This window comes from Artibeus jamaicensis, unplaced genomic scaffold (genome assembly GCF_021234435.1).
Source record: "Artibeus jamaicensis isolate MK-2021 breed Jamaican fruit bat unplaced genomic scaffold, CSHL_Jam_final contig_2566, whole genome shotgun sequence".
Lineage (NCBI taxonomy): Eukaryota > Metazoa > Chordata > Mammalia > Chiroptera > Phyllostomidae > Artibeus > Artibeus jamaicensis.
Window position 1 is genome coordinate 26537 of NW_026521552.1, and position 18302 is coordinate 44838.

The 18302-nt window shown below is 54.2% G+C and overlaps 2 protein-coding genes across 6 annotated transcripts in view; both read right to left on the reverse strand.

Moving 5' to 3' along the window:
• Positions 1–379: 379 nt before the first annotated feature.
• Positions 380–4219, reverse strand: LOC128625759 (leukocyte immunoglobulin-like receptor subfamily A member 6). The gene is made up of 8 exons (XM_053662614.1): positions 4138–4219; positions 3981–4016; positions 3508–3792; positions 3071–3366; positions 2545–2869; positions 1990–2292; positions 1652–1702; positions 380–543 (listed from the first exon to the last, which is right to left on the reverse strand). The coding sequence occupies exons 1-8, from the start codon at positions 4169–4171 to the stop codon at positions 395–397; spliced, it is 1479 nt and encodes a 492-aa protein (XP_053518589.1). The 5' UTR covers positions 4172–4219; the 3' UTR covers positions 380–394.
• Positions 4220–8855: 4636 nt separating this feature from the next.
• LOC119038792 (leukocyte immunoglobulin-like receptor subfamily A member 3) overlaps positions 8856–18302 on the reverse strand; it is a 32494-nt gene continuing 23047 nt past the window's right edge. For 3 of the 5 annotated variants that reach the window (XM_053662600.1, XM_053662601.1, XM_053662602.1), the window contains 11 exons: positions 18190–18225; positions 17733–18017; positions 14437–14472; positions 13980–14264; positions 13521–13826; positions 13014–13295; positions 12425–12724; positions 10681–10797; positions 10054–10109; positions 9509–9670; positions 8856–9429 (listed from right to left, as the gene is read on the reverse strand). In XM_053662600.1, the coding sequence (XP_053518575.1) occupies positions 9283–9429; positions 9509–9670; positions 10054–10109; positions 10681–10797; positions 12425–12724; positions 13014–13295; positions 13521–13826; positions 13980–14264; positions 14437–14472; positions 17733–18017; positions 18190–18225 (2012 nt within the window). In that variant the 3' untranslated portion in view covers positions 8856–9282. Of the gene's footprint in view, positions 9430–9508; positions 9671–10053; positions 10110–10680; positions 10798–12424; positions 12725–13013; positions 13296–13520; positions 13827–13979; positions 14265–14436; positions 14473–16157; positions 17048–17732; positions 18018–18189; positions 18226–18302 lie in introns of those variants that run through there. The other 2 variants (XM_053662599.1, XM_053662598.1) reach the window with 2 other exon arrangements.

Consider the following 18302-nt stretch of genomic DNA (forward strand, 5'->3'; position numbering starts at 1 on the left):
CCTTTGGGGCAGAAATTACCTGGTCTGCAGGCCTCTGTCCTTGGGCTCCGGGTCCGTGGCCCCTGCAGGAGGTCAGATATCAGCCTTCTTCTGGGCTGGTCAAGAGGGACATTCTCGGCCTTGGCAGGGTCGGGACCACCCCTCTTCCCCCTCCCTGTGTGATTCCAGAGGAAAGAAGGAAACCTGCACACGCTTGTGGGTATGTTTCATGTTTCAGGAGATTGAAAATGGTGGAAGACAACTTTACATTTCTATGTGGATGCTGATGTTGAGTGTTTTCTTTCTAGATTTTCCAATGTGAGATTCTGGAGAAATCTGTTTCTCAGCTGACCTTCCCCATCTATTTGATTTTCCTGCATCAGGTGCTCTGAGCCCCTCTCTCCTGTGACCCAGGTCACCCTGTCCCCTGCTCACCTGAAGTCCTTCCTTTGCTCTGACACCTGTGTCGGAGGAAGAGGAACAGGAAGAGGAGGAGGGAGACCAGTAGGACGAGGGCCACCAAGACCCCGATCAGCACATTCCAGTACCATTGGAGACCTTGGGATGGAGTGACATCATGAATGAGCCAAAGGTGCCATTTAATGAGCACCTACTGTGTGTGAGGCAGGTGCTAGAATCTGCCTCTCAGCTCTTCTAACCTCACAGCCCTCATGCACCTGGATGGCTGACCCACTGACCAGTCCACTGCAGCTCAGAGTGGGTAGCACTTGCCCCGGGTCACCCAGCCTGGCCGAGGCAGGGCTGGGACTTTACATGGGAACTTGTGCTGCCTGTGCTGTCCTCCTGCTGCCCCAGGTGGACACCAGCTCCAATCTCTGGGCTCCTCATGTGCAGGGGCCTGTCCTGTCTCACCTGGAGCTGAGGGTCCTTCTTTAGTACCTGTCCCCCAGCACAGCAGGGACACAGGAGGGGCAGGAGTGTGTGGTGAACCCTGATGCCCCCTTCAAATGGTTGGGCTGGGCTGGGGCTCTGCCCTCCTGAGCTCTGTGACCCCTGATGTCAGTTGAGGGACACTTCCCATAACGTCACATCCCAGGGGGACTTCCCTGAGAGGACCCCCTCCCAGGAGGTCAGAGCCAGAACTGAAAGGAAATCTAAGCTGTGGGCCATGATTCTCTCCTTTTACACTTGGAGACACTGAGGCACAGGGAGGGGAAGGGCGTGTCCAAGTCAGAGCCTCCAGAGGTGCCTGAACTTGCACAGGACTCAGCCCCTGTCCCCCATGGACACACCCACCACCTCCCCACAGAGACCCTCACTTACTGGTCTGTGGGCCTGACTCCATGTGGCCAAGGGGCAGATCCTCAGAGATGTTTAGAAATTCAGGATGGGGGTGAGGGGTGGGTGCTGCCTTCCCCCACTGAGCATGGCTCCTCCCCCAGAGGAGCCCCAACATGTACCTCATTCATGACCACCCCAACCGTCACTGGCCTCACTCAGCCCTGTACAGACCTGACACTGTGGTGGGGGAGGGGTGTGTCCTCAGAGTGCCTGAAGGGCCATGTGTCCCCTGAAATCTCTCCCTGACTCCCCCTCTGGGACAGAACCCTGTCCTTGAGTATCTATGGGGACATGAGATCCTCTGAGAGACAGAGAAGTGCCCTGGGCTGGTCTGTGTCCCCCTCTGAGTGAAGGGGGCCCAGTGACTCACCACTGGTGGAGGTGGGCCCTGTGGGTAGGGGGCTGGGATTTCCAGAGGGTCCTGGGAAGGAACAGAGAAGGGGGTGAGGGTGTGGGCTCACCCTGGGGTCCCACCTCACCAGACTCCTCCTGCCTCTGTGCTGTGGCTTCTAAGACCCCTTCACTGACCACCTGGCGCCTTCTGGACCAGGTGGGAGTTTGGATGGACAGGTGTAGCAGGGCCTCCGAGGGGCAGATCTCTGCTGGGCGGCCGTCCTTAGAGCCCACGCCATCCCCTTTCAGCCCGTAGTTCCTCTGGGGACCAAGACCTGAGCTAACAGCTCAGAAAGACAGGGGCAGGGGCCTCACCTGACACCAGGAGCTCCAGGGGGGCACTGGGCTGTGACAGCAGGTAGGGACTATCGTGCTTTGTGCTGTAGCACCTGTAGGTCCCCTTGTGGGCCAAGGTCACAGGACCCATGGAGAACTCTGCCTGGTGCTGCTGAGCTCTGGACTGTGATCTGAGACGCAGTGGGGGACCGCCTTCTCCCTCCTTGGTCAGAAAGAAAGTGTCCCTCCAGCTCCATGACTGACACCGCAGGGTCACGTTTTCTCCTGAGGCCACGACAGGGCCAGGCTGCACCGAGAGGGAGGGTCTGTCAGGGAGCCATCCTAGAGAGAGGGGGGCAGGTGAGGGGCTGCTGCCCACCGTGTCCTGACCTGAAAGTCACCAGGCCCCTTTCTGGGACTCTCCTCTCTGTCTGTCTCTGTTTTCTCTGAGTCTCCCCCTCCCATCCCATCATCTATTTCTCTCTCTCTCCCTGGGGACCCCACACCCCTTTGTCCTGGCCATCACCATCTCAGACCCCCCAGCAGGGCCTGAGCAAGACTCTGGGTCCCTGACCTAACCCACTGGCTCCTCACCTGCCACCAGGATGTCCAGCGGGTCACTGGGGGCTGACCACTCAGAGGAGAGGCTGTGTCCACCGTAGCACCTGTACTGGCCCCCATGGGAGCTGCTCACAGTGTCCAGGGAAAAGTTGGCCTGAGAGAGCCCAGCCTGGGGCTGCAGGGCAGTGATCTGGAGGAGGCCCTGTGCCCCTTCCTTGAACAGAGCAAATCTGTCACAGCTGATGTCAGAGAGACACTGGAGGGTCAGACTCTGTCCATAGGACACGATGGGGCCCTGCTGGGTCAGGAGGGAGGGCTTCCTTGAGCCACCTGCAGGGACCAGACAGGAGTGACAGGGCTGCTCCTCCCATGAACCCTCCTCCTGGCCTGGCCCCCAGGCCCCCAGGTCCCCTTGTCTCTCTCTGTGTCTCTGTCCCAGGAGCCCCTGCTCCACTCATCCCACCTCTCCCATGGGGCTCCCCTCCCTGCAAAGACCACAGTTACCTATCTGCTGCCTCAATACATGGATGGGACCAGGATGTGACTTGCCTGGGATCACGAGCTCCATGGGGTCACTGGGCTGTGACCACACATGGGGTCTGTCCTTGTAACAGCCATAGCATCTGAATGTCCACCTGTGGCTGTGGGTCACAGGGCCCACAGGGAACAGGGCCTGGAACTGCCCACTGAGGTGTTGCTGTGAGTCCAGTGTCCAGGAGACCCTGTCTTCTCCTTCCTTGGTCAGAATGAACCTGTCAAATCCATGCTGTGAGCTACACTGGAGGGTCACAGTCCCTCCTGACGTCACAACAGGGCTGGGTAGGGCTGAGAGACTCGGTTTGTAGTAGTAGACTCCTAGGAGAGAAGGAGGCAGCGTGTGTTAAATGGGGTCACACCTCCTTCATGTCCCTCAGGGCTGGGCTGTGAGGGGAAGACCCCTTGAGGGTATCCCCCTTCAGAAGAGCCTGAGGCTGGGATCCCTGAGTGTCCACTCACCTGTCACCACCAGCTCCAGGGGGTCACTGTGCTCTGACCAGACACCTTGGCTGAGATAGTAACACAGATATCTCCCTGCATGTGACTGTGTCATCTGTGTGATGGAGAACTTGGCCTTGTTCCTGGGATCCAGTGGCTTTGGTTTGTCCCAGGGTGTTGGACTTCCCTCTTTATGCAGACGGAACTCCTGGGCCTGCTGCACCCCCTGACACCAGATGGTCACAAAGCTCCCCCAGGACATCACAGGGCCTGGCTCAGCCCAAAGGGTGGGTTTGGGGAGGGTCCCTGGAAGGAATCAGAGATTGAGTCACAAGAGATATCTACCCCAGTCCCCAGATTGCAGCCCCAGGGCTTTCCCTGACATCCCCCATCCATTAATCCTGAATTTCTTTTTTCCACCCACAGCTGTCAGATGGGGAGGCCCCTTGTTCTTTATGCAGAGAGAGACATGGAACTCCTGAGGAAAGACTCACCTGCCAGCACTGTGGTCCTCGGGCCCACGCTCAGCCCTGCAAGAGAGTCCCTGTGAGAGATTTGCCCTGAGTCCTGAGCAGAACCCTCCTCCACGGGAGCCTCCTGAGCCCTGGGGTCCTCACAGAGCAGGGTATCCCCTCCCCCCTCACATCTCACCCAGACAGAGCAGGGCCATGAGGGTGGGGGGCATGGCGTCTCCTCTCTGAACCCAGCTGCGCAGAAGGAGGAAGAGACCAAGGAGTCCTCAGGGTGGAGAGACTCACAGGGTATGGTCACCGGGAGGCTGGCCATCCCTGTCACAAGGCTGTCACGTCACCAGCCCCTCAGGAAGGGGAACAGTATCTCCCCAGAAGTCCGGCCCTTGTTCTCATGATGGAGGAAGAAATAGACCCACAGCCTCCTGAGATGCCCCTTGCAGGTGAAGTGACCTACGGCATGGCCTTCCAGGTCCTCCTCCATGAGGTCCTAGAAGGTCCCCTTCCCCCCCGAGCCCAACTATCAACCCCTCCCTGTGGGTCTCCCCATGGACAATGGTCACCCAGGTCTGGAGATGCATCAGGGTGACGGGGGTCCCTGTGCCTGCAGAGCTCAGCTCAGAAGAGACACAGTCCCCTCCTCACTGTGCAGTGCAGGCGAGTGCCACTGTGACAATGAGCACGAAGGGGAAATGCAGGGAAAAGGGGGAAGGGAACATGTTCCTTTTTCTGGCCCAGAGTGTGGTTTTCTTTCTGTCCCAGCCACCCCCACCGACTTCTCATTTTTTCTTAGCAACAGCGTCCATCCATCTTTTGGGGTCAAGCCTCTGAATGATCCCTGCCCACTCAGTGCCCTTGTTTTCTGGTTCAAACCTCCTCCTCATGCTGTGGTCCTGCCTTCAAGCTTCAGGGGACATTGATTTGGATTCCAGTCCTAATTTCTACTTACAGCAGACACTTATTTAAATAACTATCCAACCATTGCCCAAGTGATCTTTGTGCTAATGGCGTATCTCTGAGTCTCAGTTTCCTCATGCGGATGATGTTATCACAAAGCCCAGTCCCCACAGTGGCTGTGGGTCAGTGGTGCTGGTTCATGGGAGGGAGGCTTCCAATTCCAGACCAGATGAAGACGTGAGGGGCTGGGACATGAGAGGGTCAAGGTGTCCAGGGTCAAGGGCAGGATTGTTTCATCCCCTTGAAACCATGTCTGCTCTGAATACCAAGCATAGCTACTCAAAACAGCTCTGAAGTATGTAGGTCAGACACGGAAAGAGAAATGAAAGTTCCCAAATGGAGAAGGAATGACCTTGAAGAACAGAGACTGAAACTGAATGGCCGTACTGCTCTGGACTATCCCTGGGTCATAGGGACATGATTCCCTCCCCCTGAGTAAAAAGAAAGGGACTCCAGGACCTCACAGGAAGGGGGTCAGGGAGCAGGTGAAGGCTGGAAGTGTGGCCCCTGCCCCATGGTTCTGTGCATGGTCTGAGATGTCTCTGCCCATTCACCGAAGTTCATGGTCAGCAGTGAGCAGTCTGCCCTGTGTGTCCTGAAACAGACTGAGTCCAGTATGTCACCCATGGGTGTCTGTCTCATGTGTGTGTGTGAGGTTCCCATGGACCAGCCCTGGTGGGCAGAACACTGAGCAGATGCTGAGCCTGAGAGAGTGGACTGCATGGGGCAGGGGCAGCTGCCACAGCCCCTGGTCAGCCTGACTCCCAGGACAGCCCTGGAGAATCTGAGGGAGACCAGGTGTGTGAGGGGAGAGACTTCTACAAGAGTGGGCAGTGGAGAAATCCTAATGATGACAGGCAATACTATGGATGCCCTTTACTGACACTGGGGACTGTCACAGGCAATGAAAGAGAGTCAGTGGTAAATATGAGCGCAATTTAAGATAATTGTGTGTACATATCTAAAAAATGAAAGGGAGGAATCAATTTTTGATCCAGAAATGTGAATTGTTTTACAGAGGACTGTTTAGAGTTAGAAATCTGTGAGATGAACAACCCAATAGAATGCAGAGACTAAAACAATTCTTCCCATCAAGGATGAGACAGAGTTGAAGGGCCAGTTGTGACAGTGGAGTGCAATGTTGAGGAAATTTCCAGAATGCAGCACAGGGACACCAGGTGTGAGGACTGAAGGTACTTGGGGACTAGAGTGAGGAGGGCCAATGTCATATCTCTGGTGTCATAAGGAAAGAAGTGACCATGACATTTAGTAACAGCTCCAGAGAGAAACAAGACACTCACAGCAAAGAGTGACACACTCAGGAGTGAGAGTCGGAATCCCGCCAGGGACTGAGCCTGAGCACTGGGCACTGAGGGCATCTCGGACCTGGTGGGAGTCCCACCTCCTGTGAAACTGCCCCGGGACCTGGGGCCACTTCTAAGGACAAAAGGATCCCCAGGGAACCATGGCCATTGACTTGCATTTTTTTTTACTTCTTTTTATTTAATTTTATTTTATTGATTATGCCATTACAGATGTTCTATTTACCCCCCTTCATTCCCCTCCACCCTGCACCTCCACCCCAACCATTCCCCCCATTTAGTTTATGACCATGTGTCTCAAGTTCTTTGGGTTCTGTATTTCCCATACTATTCTTGCCCTCCTCCTATCTATTTTCTACCTACCATCTAAGCTACTTATTCTCTGTACCTTCTCCCCACTTCTCCTCCTCCCACTCCCCTGTTGCTAACCCTCCATGAGATTTTCATTTCTATGGTTCTGCTCCTGATCTAGCTGTCCTTTTAGCTTGCTTTTGTTTTAGATGTGGTTGTTAATAACTGTGAGTTTGCTGTCCTTTCACTGTTCATATTTTTTATCTTTTTTCTTAGATAAGTCCCTTTAACATTTCATATAAGGGCTTGGTGATGATGAACTCCTTGAATTTGATCTTATCTGAGAAGCACTTTATCTGTCCTTCCATTCTAAATGAAAGCTTTGCTGGATAGAGCAATCTTGGATGTAGGTCTTTGGATTTCATGACTTGGAATACCTCTTTCCAGCCCCTTCTTGCCTGTAAGGTCTCTTTTGAGAAATACGCTGACAATCTGATGGGAACTCTTTTGTAGGTGACTGTCCCCTTAGCTCTTGCTGCTTCTAGGAATCTCTCTTTCATTTTAATCTTGGCTAATGTAATGATGATGTGTCTTGGTATTTTCCTTCTTGGGTCCAACTTCTTTGGTACTCTCTGAGCTTCCTGGATTTCCTGGAAGTCTATTGCCTTTTCCAAATTGGGGAAATTCTCCTTTATTATTTGTTCAAATAAGTTTTCCACTGGTGGCTGTTCCTTTCCCCCTTCTGGTACCCCTATAATTTGGATGTTGGAGCATTTAAAGATGTCCTGGAGGTTCCTAAGTCTCTCCTCATTTTTTTGAATTCTTGTTTCTTCATTCTTTTCTGGTTGGTCATTTTTATCCTCCTTCTGGTCCACTCCATTGATTTGAGTCCCAGTTTCCTTTCCATTACTATTGGTTTCCTGTGCATTGCCATTCATTTCGATTAGTATAGCCTTCATATGTTCCTCTAATTTGCGACTAAGATCAACCAGTTCTGTGAGCATCCTGATCACCACTGTTTTGAACTGTGCATCTGAAAGTTTTGCTATTTCTTCGTCACTTAGATTTATGGGCTCTGGGGCTTTGAGATCTTCTTGAGCCATTTTTGGTCTGTTTGTGTCCCTTAAGTATGAGGAACGAAGCCTTAGGGGCAGGGCGGGGCCTCCAGGGCGGGGTTGCTGGGTTGTGATGCTGTATGTGGGGGCAGGGTCAGAGTGGGGAAATGGCGGCCCCCTCTGCTGCCTCCCGTCACTGGGACCTGCTCAGTCCCATCTCACTGCCCACTCCCTGCCTGGTCTATCTGTGCAGGAATGCGCCAGCACAGTCAACCCGCCACCCTTCACCCTCGCCGGATCCACTGGTCGCTCACTGGGTCCACCCTTTGCAACCCCACGCCTGGGATCTGAGTGCCTGAGTCCATCTGACCGAGTTTTCCTGTGCAACCCTGCTCTGCCAGCTGCTGGTTTCACCCCTCTTACCGGTCAGGCTGAAGCATTCATTGTTATCAGACTTCCGAAAAGTTCAATATTCTATGTTCTGGCTGTATTTTCTGTTGCTAATATTTTGTTGTCTCTAAACTTGGTTGTGTGAGAAAGCACGGCATCTCCATCTATGCCTCCATCTTGGCGGAAGTCCTGCATTTCTTATTAATGATGTAAATGCATGTAACATAGAATTGATTCTTTTAATACCTAGAATTCATTAGACTCTAATAAATACACAATGTCAACTACAACTTTTATGTAATTTCAAATTTGTATAACCCTTTCCCCAAATACCACGAAGCCTTCAGTCTCCCATCTCTCCTCCTCCTCAGCCCCCGAGAGGCCCACCTGACTCATGTCTCTGTGGGTTTCCTCCTCCTGGACACTTCACACAAACGCAGTCACAGAAAACGTGATCTTTTCTGTGTGGCTTCTGTCACTTCGCTGCAGAATGTAGACATTCACCCACCAGATAGCAGGTGTTGGTACTTTGTTTCTTTGGCTTAAAAAGCCCTCCCGGGTTATGAAGACACCACGTTTGTTTCTATGAGTGGGATGCAGCATGAAGGGGTGTGTATATGTGAACCCAAACCAGCCATGTGGGGCGGCCCCTCATGTCACAGGGGTGACAGTCAAGGGGAGTCAGTGAGGATGAGGAGGGACAGCCCCACAGTGGGATGGAGGAGGCGTCTCCATAGGAACACAGCTCACATTTCCTGTTCCTAGATCTCATTTAATGTTGAATTTCACTGAATGAGTCTTTGACTCTAAAACCATCCATTCTTTCCTGAAATCAGATACCTGCATGCTTGGGATATTTATTCAGTATGTATTCATGCATCCCATTTTTAAAATTAAAAATATATTTTATTTATTTTTTGAAAGAGTGGAAGAGAAGAAGAAAGAGAGGGAGAGAAACATCAATGTATGATTGCCTCTTACACACCCCTTACTGGGGACCTGGCCCACAACCCGGGCATGTGCCATGACTAGGAATCGAACTGGTAATCCTTTGGTTCACAGGCCACCCCTCAATCTACTGAACCGCACCAGCCAGGACACACACATTGATTCTTGAGAAGTCTGTTGCTTTGGTTCCAAAGTGTATGGATAGTACTTATCTGTGATTGCAGAATCAGGGGACTCCTGGAGGGTCCCAGAAGCTGCTGGGGGTACATGTCAGGTCACCAGTCTGGATGGAGCCCTGCTGAGTGTCCTTAGGGGGTCTCTGCAGGCACCCATCTGGAGTGTGGGATCCAGGTCCTTCCAGAGCTAGTGGACAGCCAGAGTAGCATAGACACTGGGCTCATCTGAGGGCTGCTCTGATGGGGAGCAAGGGGGTGCACTTGTCTCCCGCCTGGAGGTCATGAGGGTCAGCTGGGCATAGGTCACATCCTTGGGGTCTTCAGCTGCAGCAGCCTGGAGCAGGGGGACAGTGAGAGGGGTGAAAGGTGGTTGGGGTTGGGGAAGCCTGGGGCCTGGAGAGGACGGGACCCACCTGACTGTCCATCTGTCTGTCCTCTTCTGCTTGTCTGCCCTTCTTGTCCAGCAATTCCTCTGACAGGGGGGAAGGAGAAGTGGCCACTCCCTGCCTGAGTCTTGATCTGCAGTTCACCTGGGCGTAGGTCACTTGTTTGGAACTGTCATCGGGCCCATTGTGCTGCAGAGAGACAGTGAGACAGAACCCGTGTCTCTTTGATTCCAGTCAGTTCTCCACATGTAGCCAGATTGGTGGTTTAAACTTGAAATCAGACTAAGTCACTCTCAGGATAGAATCTGCAGGCACTTCCTCAGCCTTGGGGCATCTGGAAGTTTCTACGGTTCTGACTCTTAACTGAACGCAGTCTGTGTTGCTCATTCAGCTCTTGCTACAGGGCCATCTGGCTGAAGCAGCAGGTCCTGCCTCTGGACCTTTGCACCTGCTGTTTTGTCTGTTCCCTGCCCAGACCACACACTCTCCTGCCCAGTGGAAGTGACCACTGGAGTGAACTGGGCAACAGGAAGGTCCTTGGTGGGTGTCCTGGACAGAAGCAGGGGTCTCACCTGAGGGTCCAGCTCCAGGCCCTCCCCAGGCTGTGGGTCCTTCAGGGCAGCACCTGCTGGGACAGAATGGGGTGTGTCCCCTGGCAGGGACCCTGAGTTCTCAGGGCTGCAGACCAGCCTCCTCCCAGGTAGGCCACTAACCCAGGGCTGAGGTGAGGGGCCAGGTCATGCCATGGATATCAGTCCTCACCTCTGGCTCCCACACTCTCCCAGGCTGTGCCTTCCCCCAACAGCTTCTGAAATCCCTGTGCCCCCTCCCACAGGGTAGCTGTCCCTTTCTCTGACAGAGAGGTGCTTTTGGGCGTCAGCCTCTGTCTGGGCCGGTCAAGAGGGGCAGTGTCAGCCTTGGGAGGGCAGGGACCCCTCCTTGAGTGATTCCTGAGGAAAGTAGGAAACCCTGACACATGCTTGTGTGTGTATTTCATATTTCAGGTCATTGAAGACAACGAAAGATTACCTGAACTTTGATACATGTAGTGATATTAAGTATATTCTTTCCAGATTTCTGATGTGAGATTCTGGAGAAATCCATTGTTCAACGTGCCTTCTCCATCTATTTGATTTTCCTGTTCCAGGTGCTCTGAGTCCCTCTCTCCTGTGACCCAGGTCACCCCGTCCCCTACTCACCTGACATCCTGCTTTTGCACTGACACCGGTGTCGAAGGAGAAGGAAGAGGAGGAGGGAGAGCAGCAGGACAAGGGCCCCCGAGACTCCAATCAGGATGTTCAGGGACAATTGGAGACCTTGGGTAGGAGTGATGTCATGAATGAGCCAAGATGCCATTTAATGAGCACCTACTGTGTGGGAGGCATGTGCTGGGGTCTGTCCTTCAGCTCCTCTAACCTCGCAGCCTTGGTGCACCAGAAATGGCTGACTCCACTCAGTTCACTGCAGCTCAGAGAGGTTAGCCACATGCCCCAGGTCACCCAGCCTGGCCGGGGCAGGGCTGGGACTGGATCTCAGGATGTGGGTTCCCTGTGCTGTCCTCTTGATGCTCCAGGTGGCCACAAGCTCTGAGTTCAGGGCTCGTCACCTGAAGGAGGCCTGTCCTGTCTCACCTGAAGCTCAGGGCCCTTTCTTATGACCTGTCCCCCAGTGCAGAAGGGACACCAGAGGGGTAGGAGTGTGGAATGGGCTCTGTTTCTCTCCCGGGATCTTCTCTACTCTGCACGCCCTCGATGCCCCTTTGGGAAGGTGGCTTTGACTGAGGGTTCTGTCCTCCTGAGGTCTGTGAGGCCCCTTGTGTCACCTAACATCACCACAGCCCTGTGAGCAGGAGGGGACCAGGGATGGACAGACATGAACCTGACACTCAGAGAAGAGAAGGGGCCACCCAGCCCCACAGTGGGAGCAGCAGAGCTGGTACCTGAACCAGGTCTGACTCCAGCCCTTGTTCCCTCCTCTGAGCTGAGCACCTGAGCTGAGGGAAAGGACTTATGTGTCCCAGACCTTGTCCTGCCTGTCCCTCCCTGTACAGTGCCACCATCCCTGCTACAGAAGGGACAGTTCCCATAACATCCTGTCTTGGGGGACTTCCCTCTGAGGTCCCCTCCCAGGAGGTCAGAGCCACAACTGAAAGGAAATCTAAGCTCTGAGTCACGATTCTCTCCTTTTACACTTGCAGACACTGAGGCACAGAGAGGGGAAGGGTGTGTCCAAGTCAGAGCCTCCACAGGCACCTGAACTTGCACAGGACTCAGTTTCTGTCCCCATGGACACACCCACCACCTTTCAACAGACACTCTCACTAACTGATTTGCAGGTCTGTCTGTCCTGGGGGATTCTCCATCTTTGGAGCCTTCTAGAAACTCAGGATGGGGGTAAGTGGTGGGGGCTGCCCTCACCCCACCTCAGCTTGGCTGCCCCACCCTTGGATGGCACCAAAGCCTCTCCCTCTGCCATGACCCCACCCACCCATCAGCTGATTGCCTCACAGCCTTGGGGGTCCCATGATCCCCACCAGAATCTCTGTCTGACCCCCAGCCTTTCTGGGAGAGAATTGTGCCATTGAGGGTGATGTTCTCTCTGGGAGCAAGACCTCTAGAGGCTATACACCACGCTTGACTTGGCCTGTTGTTCTCTTGGGGAGGAAGGGGGGTTGGATAGGGGTCCTTGGCCTTTCCTCTTTTGCTCAGCCTCAGGTCTCTCCAGCCTCCCTGGGCTCCTAGAAGCTGTCTGGGCCCCAGGTGTGAGGATGAATTTGAGGCAGCAATGAGGTGGTTCTGGCTGTTCAACCCTCTGTGAGGTGAGAGTACCTCAAGCTGACCCTCATTCAGAGACCACCTCACTCTGTATCCAGCCCAAAGTTCCCTGGGGGACAGGGTGCTGAACTGACCATGAGGGCACAGGGGAGAGGCTGGGGCTCCTCACCTGAGACCACGAGCTCCAGGGGGTCACTGGGCTGTGACAGCTGGAAGGGGGAGGAGCTGCGTGAGCTGTAGCACCTGTAGGTCCCGTGGTGGCCAGAGGTCACAGGGCTGATGGTGAAGTTGGCCTGAGAGGGGGCAGCCGTGTCCTGCAGACGAAGCTGCTGGGGAGGGTCCAGGGACCCCTCCCTGTGCAGGTGGAAGGTGTCAGCCCTGTCCTCAGATCGACACTGCAGGGTCACATTCGCTCCCAAGGGCACTGAGGGCCCGGGCTGGACTGAGAGGGAGGGTTTGCTGTCCTTTCCTGGGGAGAGGAGGGCTGTGATGTGCAGAGGGTCATCCCTACATACCCTTGTCCCTGAGCTGAGGGACCATGTCTTTTCCCAGGGACACTGTCTGTGACCCCTGTCCACTCCTCTCAATCCCTCTGAGTGGGCATCTTATATCTCCATGCCCCTCACTCTCTCTTCTAGACCTCAGACCCATCAGCCTCTGCTCCAGGACCCTTGCCTAGAGCCCATCATCACCATGGTGACCCCAGGACACACCCCTGAGCAGACAGTCAGGACAGGGGACAGGGCAGTGCTCCTCACCTGCAATCAGGATGTCCAGGGGGGCGCTGGGGGCCGACCACACATAGGAGAGTTTGTGTCCACTGTAGCACCTGTACCGACCCCTGTGGGTGAGGTTCACCGGGCCAAGGGAGAAGTTGGGGCTGTGCTGCTTATGGAAACGCTGGAGGTGTGTGGGCCCCTGCTCCTTGGTCAGAGCGAATCTGTCAAACCCGGGCTCTGAGTGACACTGGAGGGTCAGGCTGTCTCCAGGCAGCAGCAGGGGGCCTGGATGGGCTGAGAGGGAGGGCTCCCTGTACACACCTGAGGAGAAGGTCATTGTCACCCAGGGGACACACACACCCACCACCCACTGGGGCTGCAGGGAGAGCTCTCAGTTGTCCGTTCCTAAGTCTCTTGCCTGTGGTTCTGTCCCCAGTAAACTGGAGTCACTGACCCCCACAACCCCCAGGGCTTTACTAGGTACAAGATTTAGATCAGTTATTTGGGGCCCAGGGAAGAATTGCAGCCAAGTGTGGGCCACCTCACCTGTGACCTCGAGGTGCAGAGGGGCACTGGGCTGTGACCACACATTGGGGGTGGAGCTGGAGGAGCCACAGCATCTGTAGGTCCCCCCATGGGAGGAGTTCACAGGGCCCACAGGGAAGACAGCCTGCCACCTCCTCTCATAGGATCTCAGCTCTGATTTCCAGTGTTGGGGTGGTTCAGCTCCTCCCTCTTTCAGCAGGTGGACAGTGTCCAGTGTGGACTGTGAGCTGCACAAGAGGGACACATTCCCTCCTGAAGTCACAACAGGGCCTGGCTGGGCTGAGAGAGAGGGTCCACTGTGTTCTCCTGAGGGAGAAGGAGGATCTGAGTTAAAGGGGACTGTCACCCCACCTTCCCCAGGAGTAGACTGTGAGGGGTTAGTTCCCCCTAAAAACACACTCTGTTCCCTTCATTCTCTGAGGAGCCCTCAGTGGGGAGCAGACCCAGGTTCCCCCTTACCTGTCAGCACCAGGAGCAGGGGCTCACTCCTCTCAGACAGCCTGCCCCCAGTGCTGTATGCACACTGGTACAGCCCTGTGTTCTGTGAGCTTATGGACTGAATGAGGAACCCGGTCTTGTTGCTGGAGGCCTGTGGGATCCTTGTGTCCAAGGGATCAGAACTCCTCTCTTTATACAGAATGTAGCCATCCGCCTGCAGAGACCCCTGACACCAGATGGTCACAGGGCTCCCCTTGCTGACGATGGGGCCTGGGTCAGCCCAGATGGAGGGTTTGGGGCGAACTCCTAGAAAGGAATCAGATCTGTAGGGTCAGGGAAGCCTTATTTCCTTAGTTTCCCCACTTGTCACTCTAAGATCCCTGCTACACTAGTTGCCATCAGCCCAAACCCACTGTGTGTCTCCTAGCTACACAGGGGCATCATTGTGCTGAAGGAGGAGGTCTGGTGGAAGACTCACCTGCTTGGACCTGGTCCCACGGACCCCAACGCAGCCCTGGAAGAAAGTTCCTGTGAGATTAACCTTCAACTGATAGGACATGAGAGAAAAGGTATAGGATGGCTTAGGTTGTCTCTTTTCTAATCTTCAATGGGTCTCTCAAACTAATGGTAACCAACTCAATTTCTTGAGGTGACACCTCTGGGGTATGGACTTGCATTGCTTTGGAAAGCCAAGATGCCCACAGGGGACTTCAATTTGTCCTGAATGTCAGGACATGAAGGAATGATGGCTGGAGGTATGTTTTCACTGCTTCACCTCAGCTGCCTCCTTGTGTCTCTGACTCGGGAACATAATTTCCATGTCACGTTCCTTTCTACTTCCTATCAGTCTTTTTTCAAAAACATAAATAATAGACTGTGTACAGCACAGGTGGTTTTGGTTTTGAGAATTTCCAAATTTAACATAACCTCTAAATGTTCATTCAGCTTGTAATGTAATAGGAATATTGGTAAGAAAGTAGCAAAAAGATAAATGAAAAAGTAAAGTCTTTGGATGCACGCCTGCATGAAAATACAGACCTCTACAGATCACAGACAGACCCTGATGATGTGACAAATGAAGTCACAGGCAGTGCAGGGAACTCTGGGAGGGGGAGGGGGCACTGACAGGAGTTCTGGTGGGAGGTGTATCATAGGATGACTGACGCAGCTGACCAGCTGGTGTCATGGAAACATAGCAGAAGCCCAGCCATCCTCCCACACCCAGGTAATGACAGTGGTCCCCCAGGGAGACAAAACAAGCTCAGAGTGGACTCATGCTCTTTCTCCCACAGGGATTCTCTGGCATCAAATTTCTAAACTGACTGAGCTTTTTCAAATCCTGAATGAAATTCTGCTCTGATAGATGGGAAAACCGAGTTCCAGATACAGGTGATTTTGTCACTGGGGTTCATTTCAAACCTGAGTCAAGTCTACTTTGATTTAGACTGTCTGAGGACCCCCTCCAGTCTAACCCATAAACGAGAGGACTCCCTGACTCTGTCTCCCATGTGGGATTTTTTTTCCACAGGGACCAGAACAACTCAGGGGCCTAGAGTCAGCAACACAGACAGAGGCAGGTGCTGCTCCTGCTCTTTTCTCCCCACCCGAGCTGGGCATCTTCCCCTTCATGGATTTCCTCCCCACCGATCACATGGGACCCAATGACCTTCCTCCTGCTTGAGACAAGAAGACCCTTCTTTATGTCTCCACCTTTATCCCCAGGACTTTAGGAAACAAGGCCTTCTGGAACTATTTGAAGTGTTGAAGTATAAAGTGAGAAACAGCAGAAGCCTGGTGGAGTCTGTGTCTCCTCTGGGCTATGAGGACTCTGCTACCCAACAGACATGAAGTTTGTCCCTGTGGAGGAGGGTCTGCAGACCCCAGCTGCTGCATGACACAAGAACAGGGGAGGCTGTGGGTGTGCCTGCCTCCTCATGTCTCCTATAGTCCAGTGGATGTCCCCCAAATGTTGTCTCCTCACGTACTTCAGTGTCCTCTCTCCACACACCAGCACTGAATGGACCCTCAGGTGTGGTGAGGCATGGAGAGGGTCGGGGACTCCCCATCTTCTCTGTCTCTTTCTGGGGTGGGATTTCATTATTGTTGACCTCACTGTTTCACCCTCCTTCCCATCCCAGCCCAGAGCTGTCCTGGGACAGAGTCTGTTCCCTCAGTGGACATGGGGTGGGGGTTCCTCACCTGAGACCAGGAGCTCCAGGGGGTCACTGGGCTGTGACAGCTGGAAGGGGGAGGAGCTGTGTGAGCTGTAGCACCTGTAGGTCCCACTGTGGCCCCAGGTCACAGGGCTGATGGTGAAGTTGGCCTGAGAGGGGGCAGCCGTGTCCTGCAGATGAAGCTGCTGGGGAGGATGCAGGGACCCCTCCCTGTGCAGGTGGAAGGTGTCAGCCCTGTCCTCAGATCGACACTGTAGAGTCACTTTCTCACCCCAGGTAACCGAGGGCCCAGGCTGTGCAGAGAGGGAGGGTTTCCCGTCCTTTCCTGGGGAGAGGAGGGCTGTGATGTGCATAGAGTCATCCCTCCACCTGTGCCCTTGACCCTGAGCTGAAGGACCATGTTCTTTCCCAGGGACTCTGACTGTGACCCATGTCAGCTCCTCTGTGTCCCTCTGGATGGGCATATTCTTTCTCCATGACCCTCACTCCCTCCTTTCTCACTCCCTCTGCCAGACCTCAGCCCCTCAGCTATTCGTTCCAGGACCCTCACCTGGACTGTGTCACCACCATGGTGACCCCAGGCCAAAGCTCTGAGCAGACAGTCATGACTAGTGATGGGGCAAGTCTCCTCACCTGTAACCAGGATGTCCTGGGGGGCACTGGGGGCCGACCACACATAGGAGAGGTTGTGTCCACTGTAACACCTGTACCGGCCCCCGTGGGTGAGGTTCACAGGCCCCAGGTGGAAGTCAGGGCTGTGCTGACCATGGAGATGCTGGTGGGGTGTGGGCCTCTCGTCCTTGGTCAGAGCGAATCTGTCAGATCCGGGTTCCGAGGCACACTGGAGGGTCAGGCTGTCCCCAGGCAGCACAAGGAAACTTGGCTGGGCTGAGAGGGAGGGCTCCCTATACATACCTGGGGAGAAGAGTCATTGTCACCTAGAGGACACACAGATGCACTGCCCACCAGGGCTGCAGGAAGAGTTCTCATTTGTCCTTTCCTACACCTCCTATCTGTGGTTCTGTCCACAAAAACTCTTGTCAGTGACGCCCACATCCCCTAGGGCTTTACTAGACAAGAAGTTTAGATCAGTTATTTGGAGCACAGGAAAAAACTGAAGCCAAGTGTTGGCCACTTCTCCTGTGACCTCGATGTGCAGAAGGACACTGGGCTGTGACCACACATTGGGGTCAGAGCTGTTGGAACCATAGCATCTGTTGGTCCCCCCATGGGAGGAGTTCACGGGGCCAACAGGGAAGACAGCCTGCCACCTCCTCTCATAGGATCTCTGCATTTCCTGCATTGGGGCAGCTCAGCCCCTCCCTCCTTCAGCAGGTGGACAGTGTCCCATGTGGACTGTGAGCTGCACAAGAGGGACACGTTCCCTCCTGAGGTCACCACAGGGCCTGGGTGGGCTGAGAAGGAGGGTGGGCTGTACACTCCTGAGGGAGAAGGAGGATCTGAGTTAAAAAGGACCATCACCCCACATTCCCCAGGAGTAGCTGTTCTGAGGCGTGAGGCCTCCCTAAAGCCACACTCTGTTCCCTTCATCCTCTGAGGAGGAGCCCACAGTGGGCAGGAGACCCAGGTTCCCCCTTACCTGTCAGCACCAGGAGCAGGGGCTCACTCCTCTCAGACACTGTGCCCCCAGTGCTATATTCACACTGGTACAGCCCTGTGTGCTGTGAGCTCATGGACTGAATGAGGAACCCGGTCTTGTTGCTGGAGGCCTGTATGATCGTTGTGTTCAAGGGCTCAGAACTCTTCTCTTTATACAGAATGTAGCCATCTGCCTGCAGAGACCCCTGACACCAGATGGTCACAGGGCTCCCCTTGCTGACGATGGGGCCTGGGTCAGCCCAGATGGAGAGTTTGGGGCCAAATTCTAGAAAGGAATCAGATCTATAGTGTCAGGGGTGTTCTTGTCTCCTCAGTCTCCCCAACAGTCACTCCCAGGACCCTCCCACACTGGTCACTGCCAGCCAGGACCCACTCTGTGTCCTCAGCGTCCCAGAAGCATCATCGTACTGAAGTAAGAGTTTTGGAGGTTTACTCACCTGCCTGGACCTGGTCCCATGGGCCCCAACACAGCCCTGGAAGAGAATTCCTGTGAAATTATCCTTCATCCACACACAGAAGCTCCAGGCCTGTTGCGGGCCTCTGAGTGCTG

Bases quoted from the DNA above. Each gene is read 5' to 3' on its own strand.
- LOC128625759 (XM_053662614.1), bottom strand. From the start codon at position 4,171: ATGCCCCCCACCCTCATGGCCCTGCTCTGTCTGG. The intron at 4,017-4,137 runs GTGAGATGTGAG...ACTCTCTTGCAG, and splicing joins CATGGCCCTGCTCTGTCTGG to GGCTGAGCGTGGGCCCGAGG. The intron at 544-1,651 runs GTGAGTCACTGG...ATGTCACTCCAT, and splicing joins AGGGCCCACCTCCACCAGTG to CCCAAGGTCTCCAATGGTAC.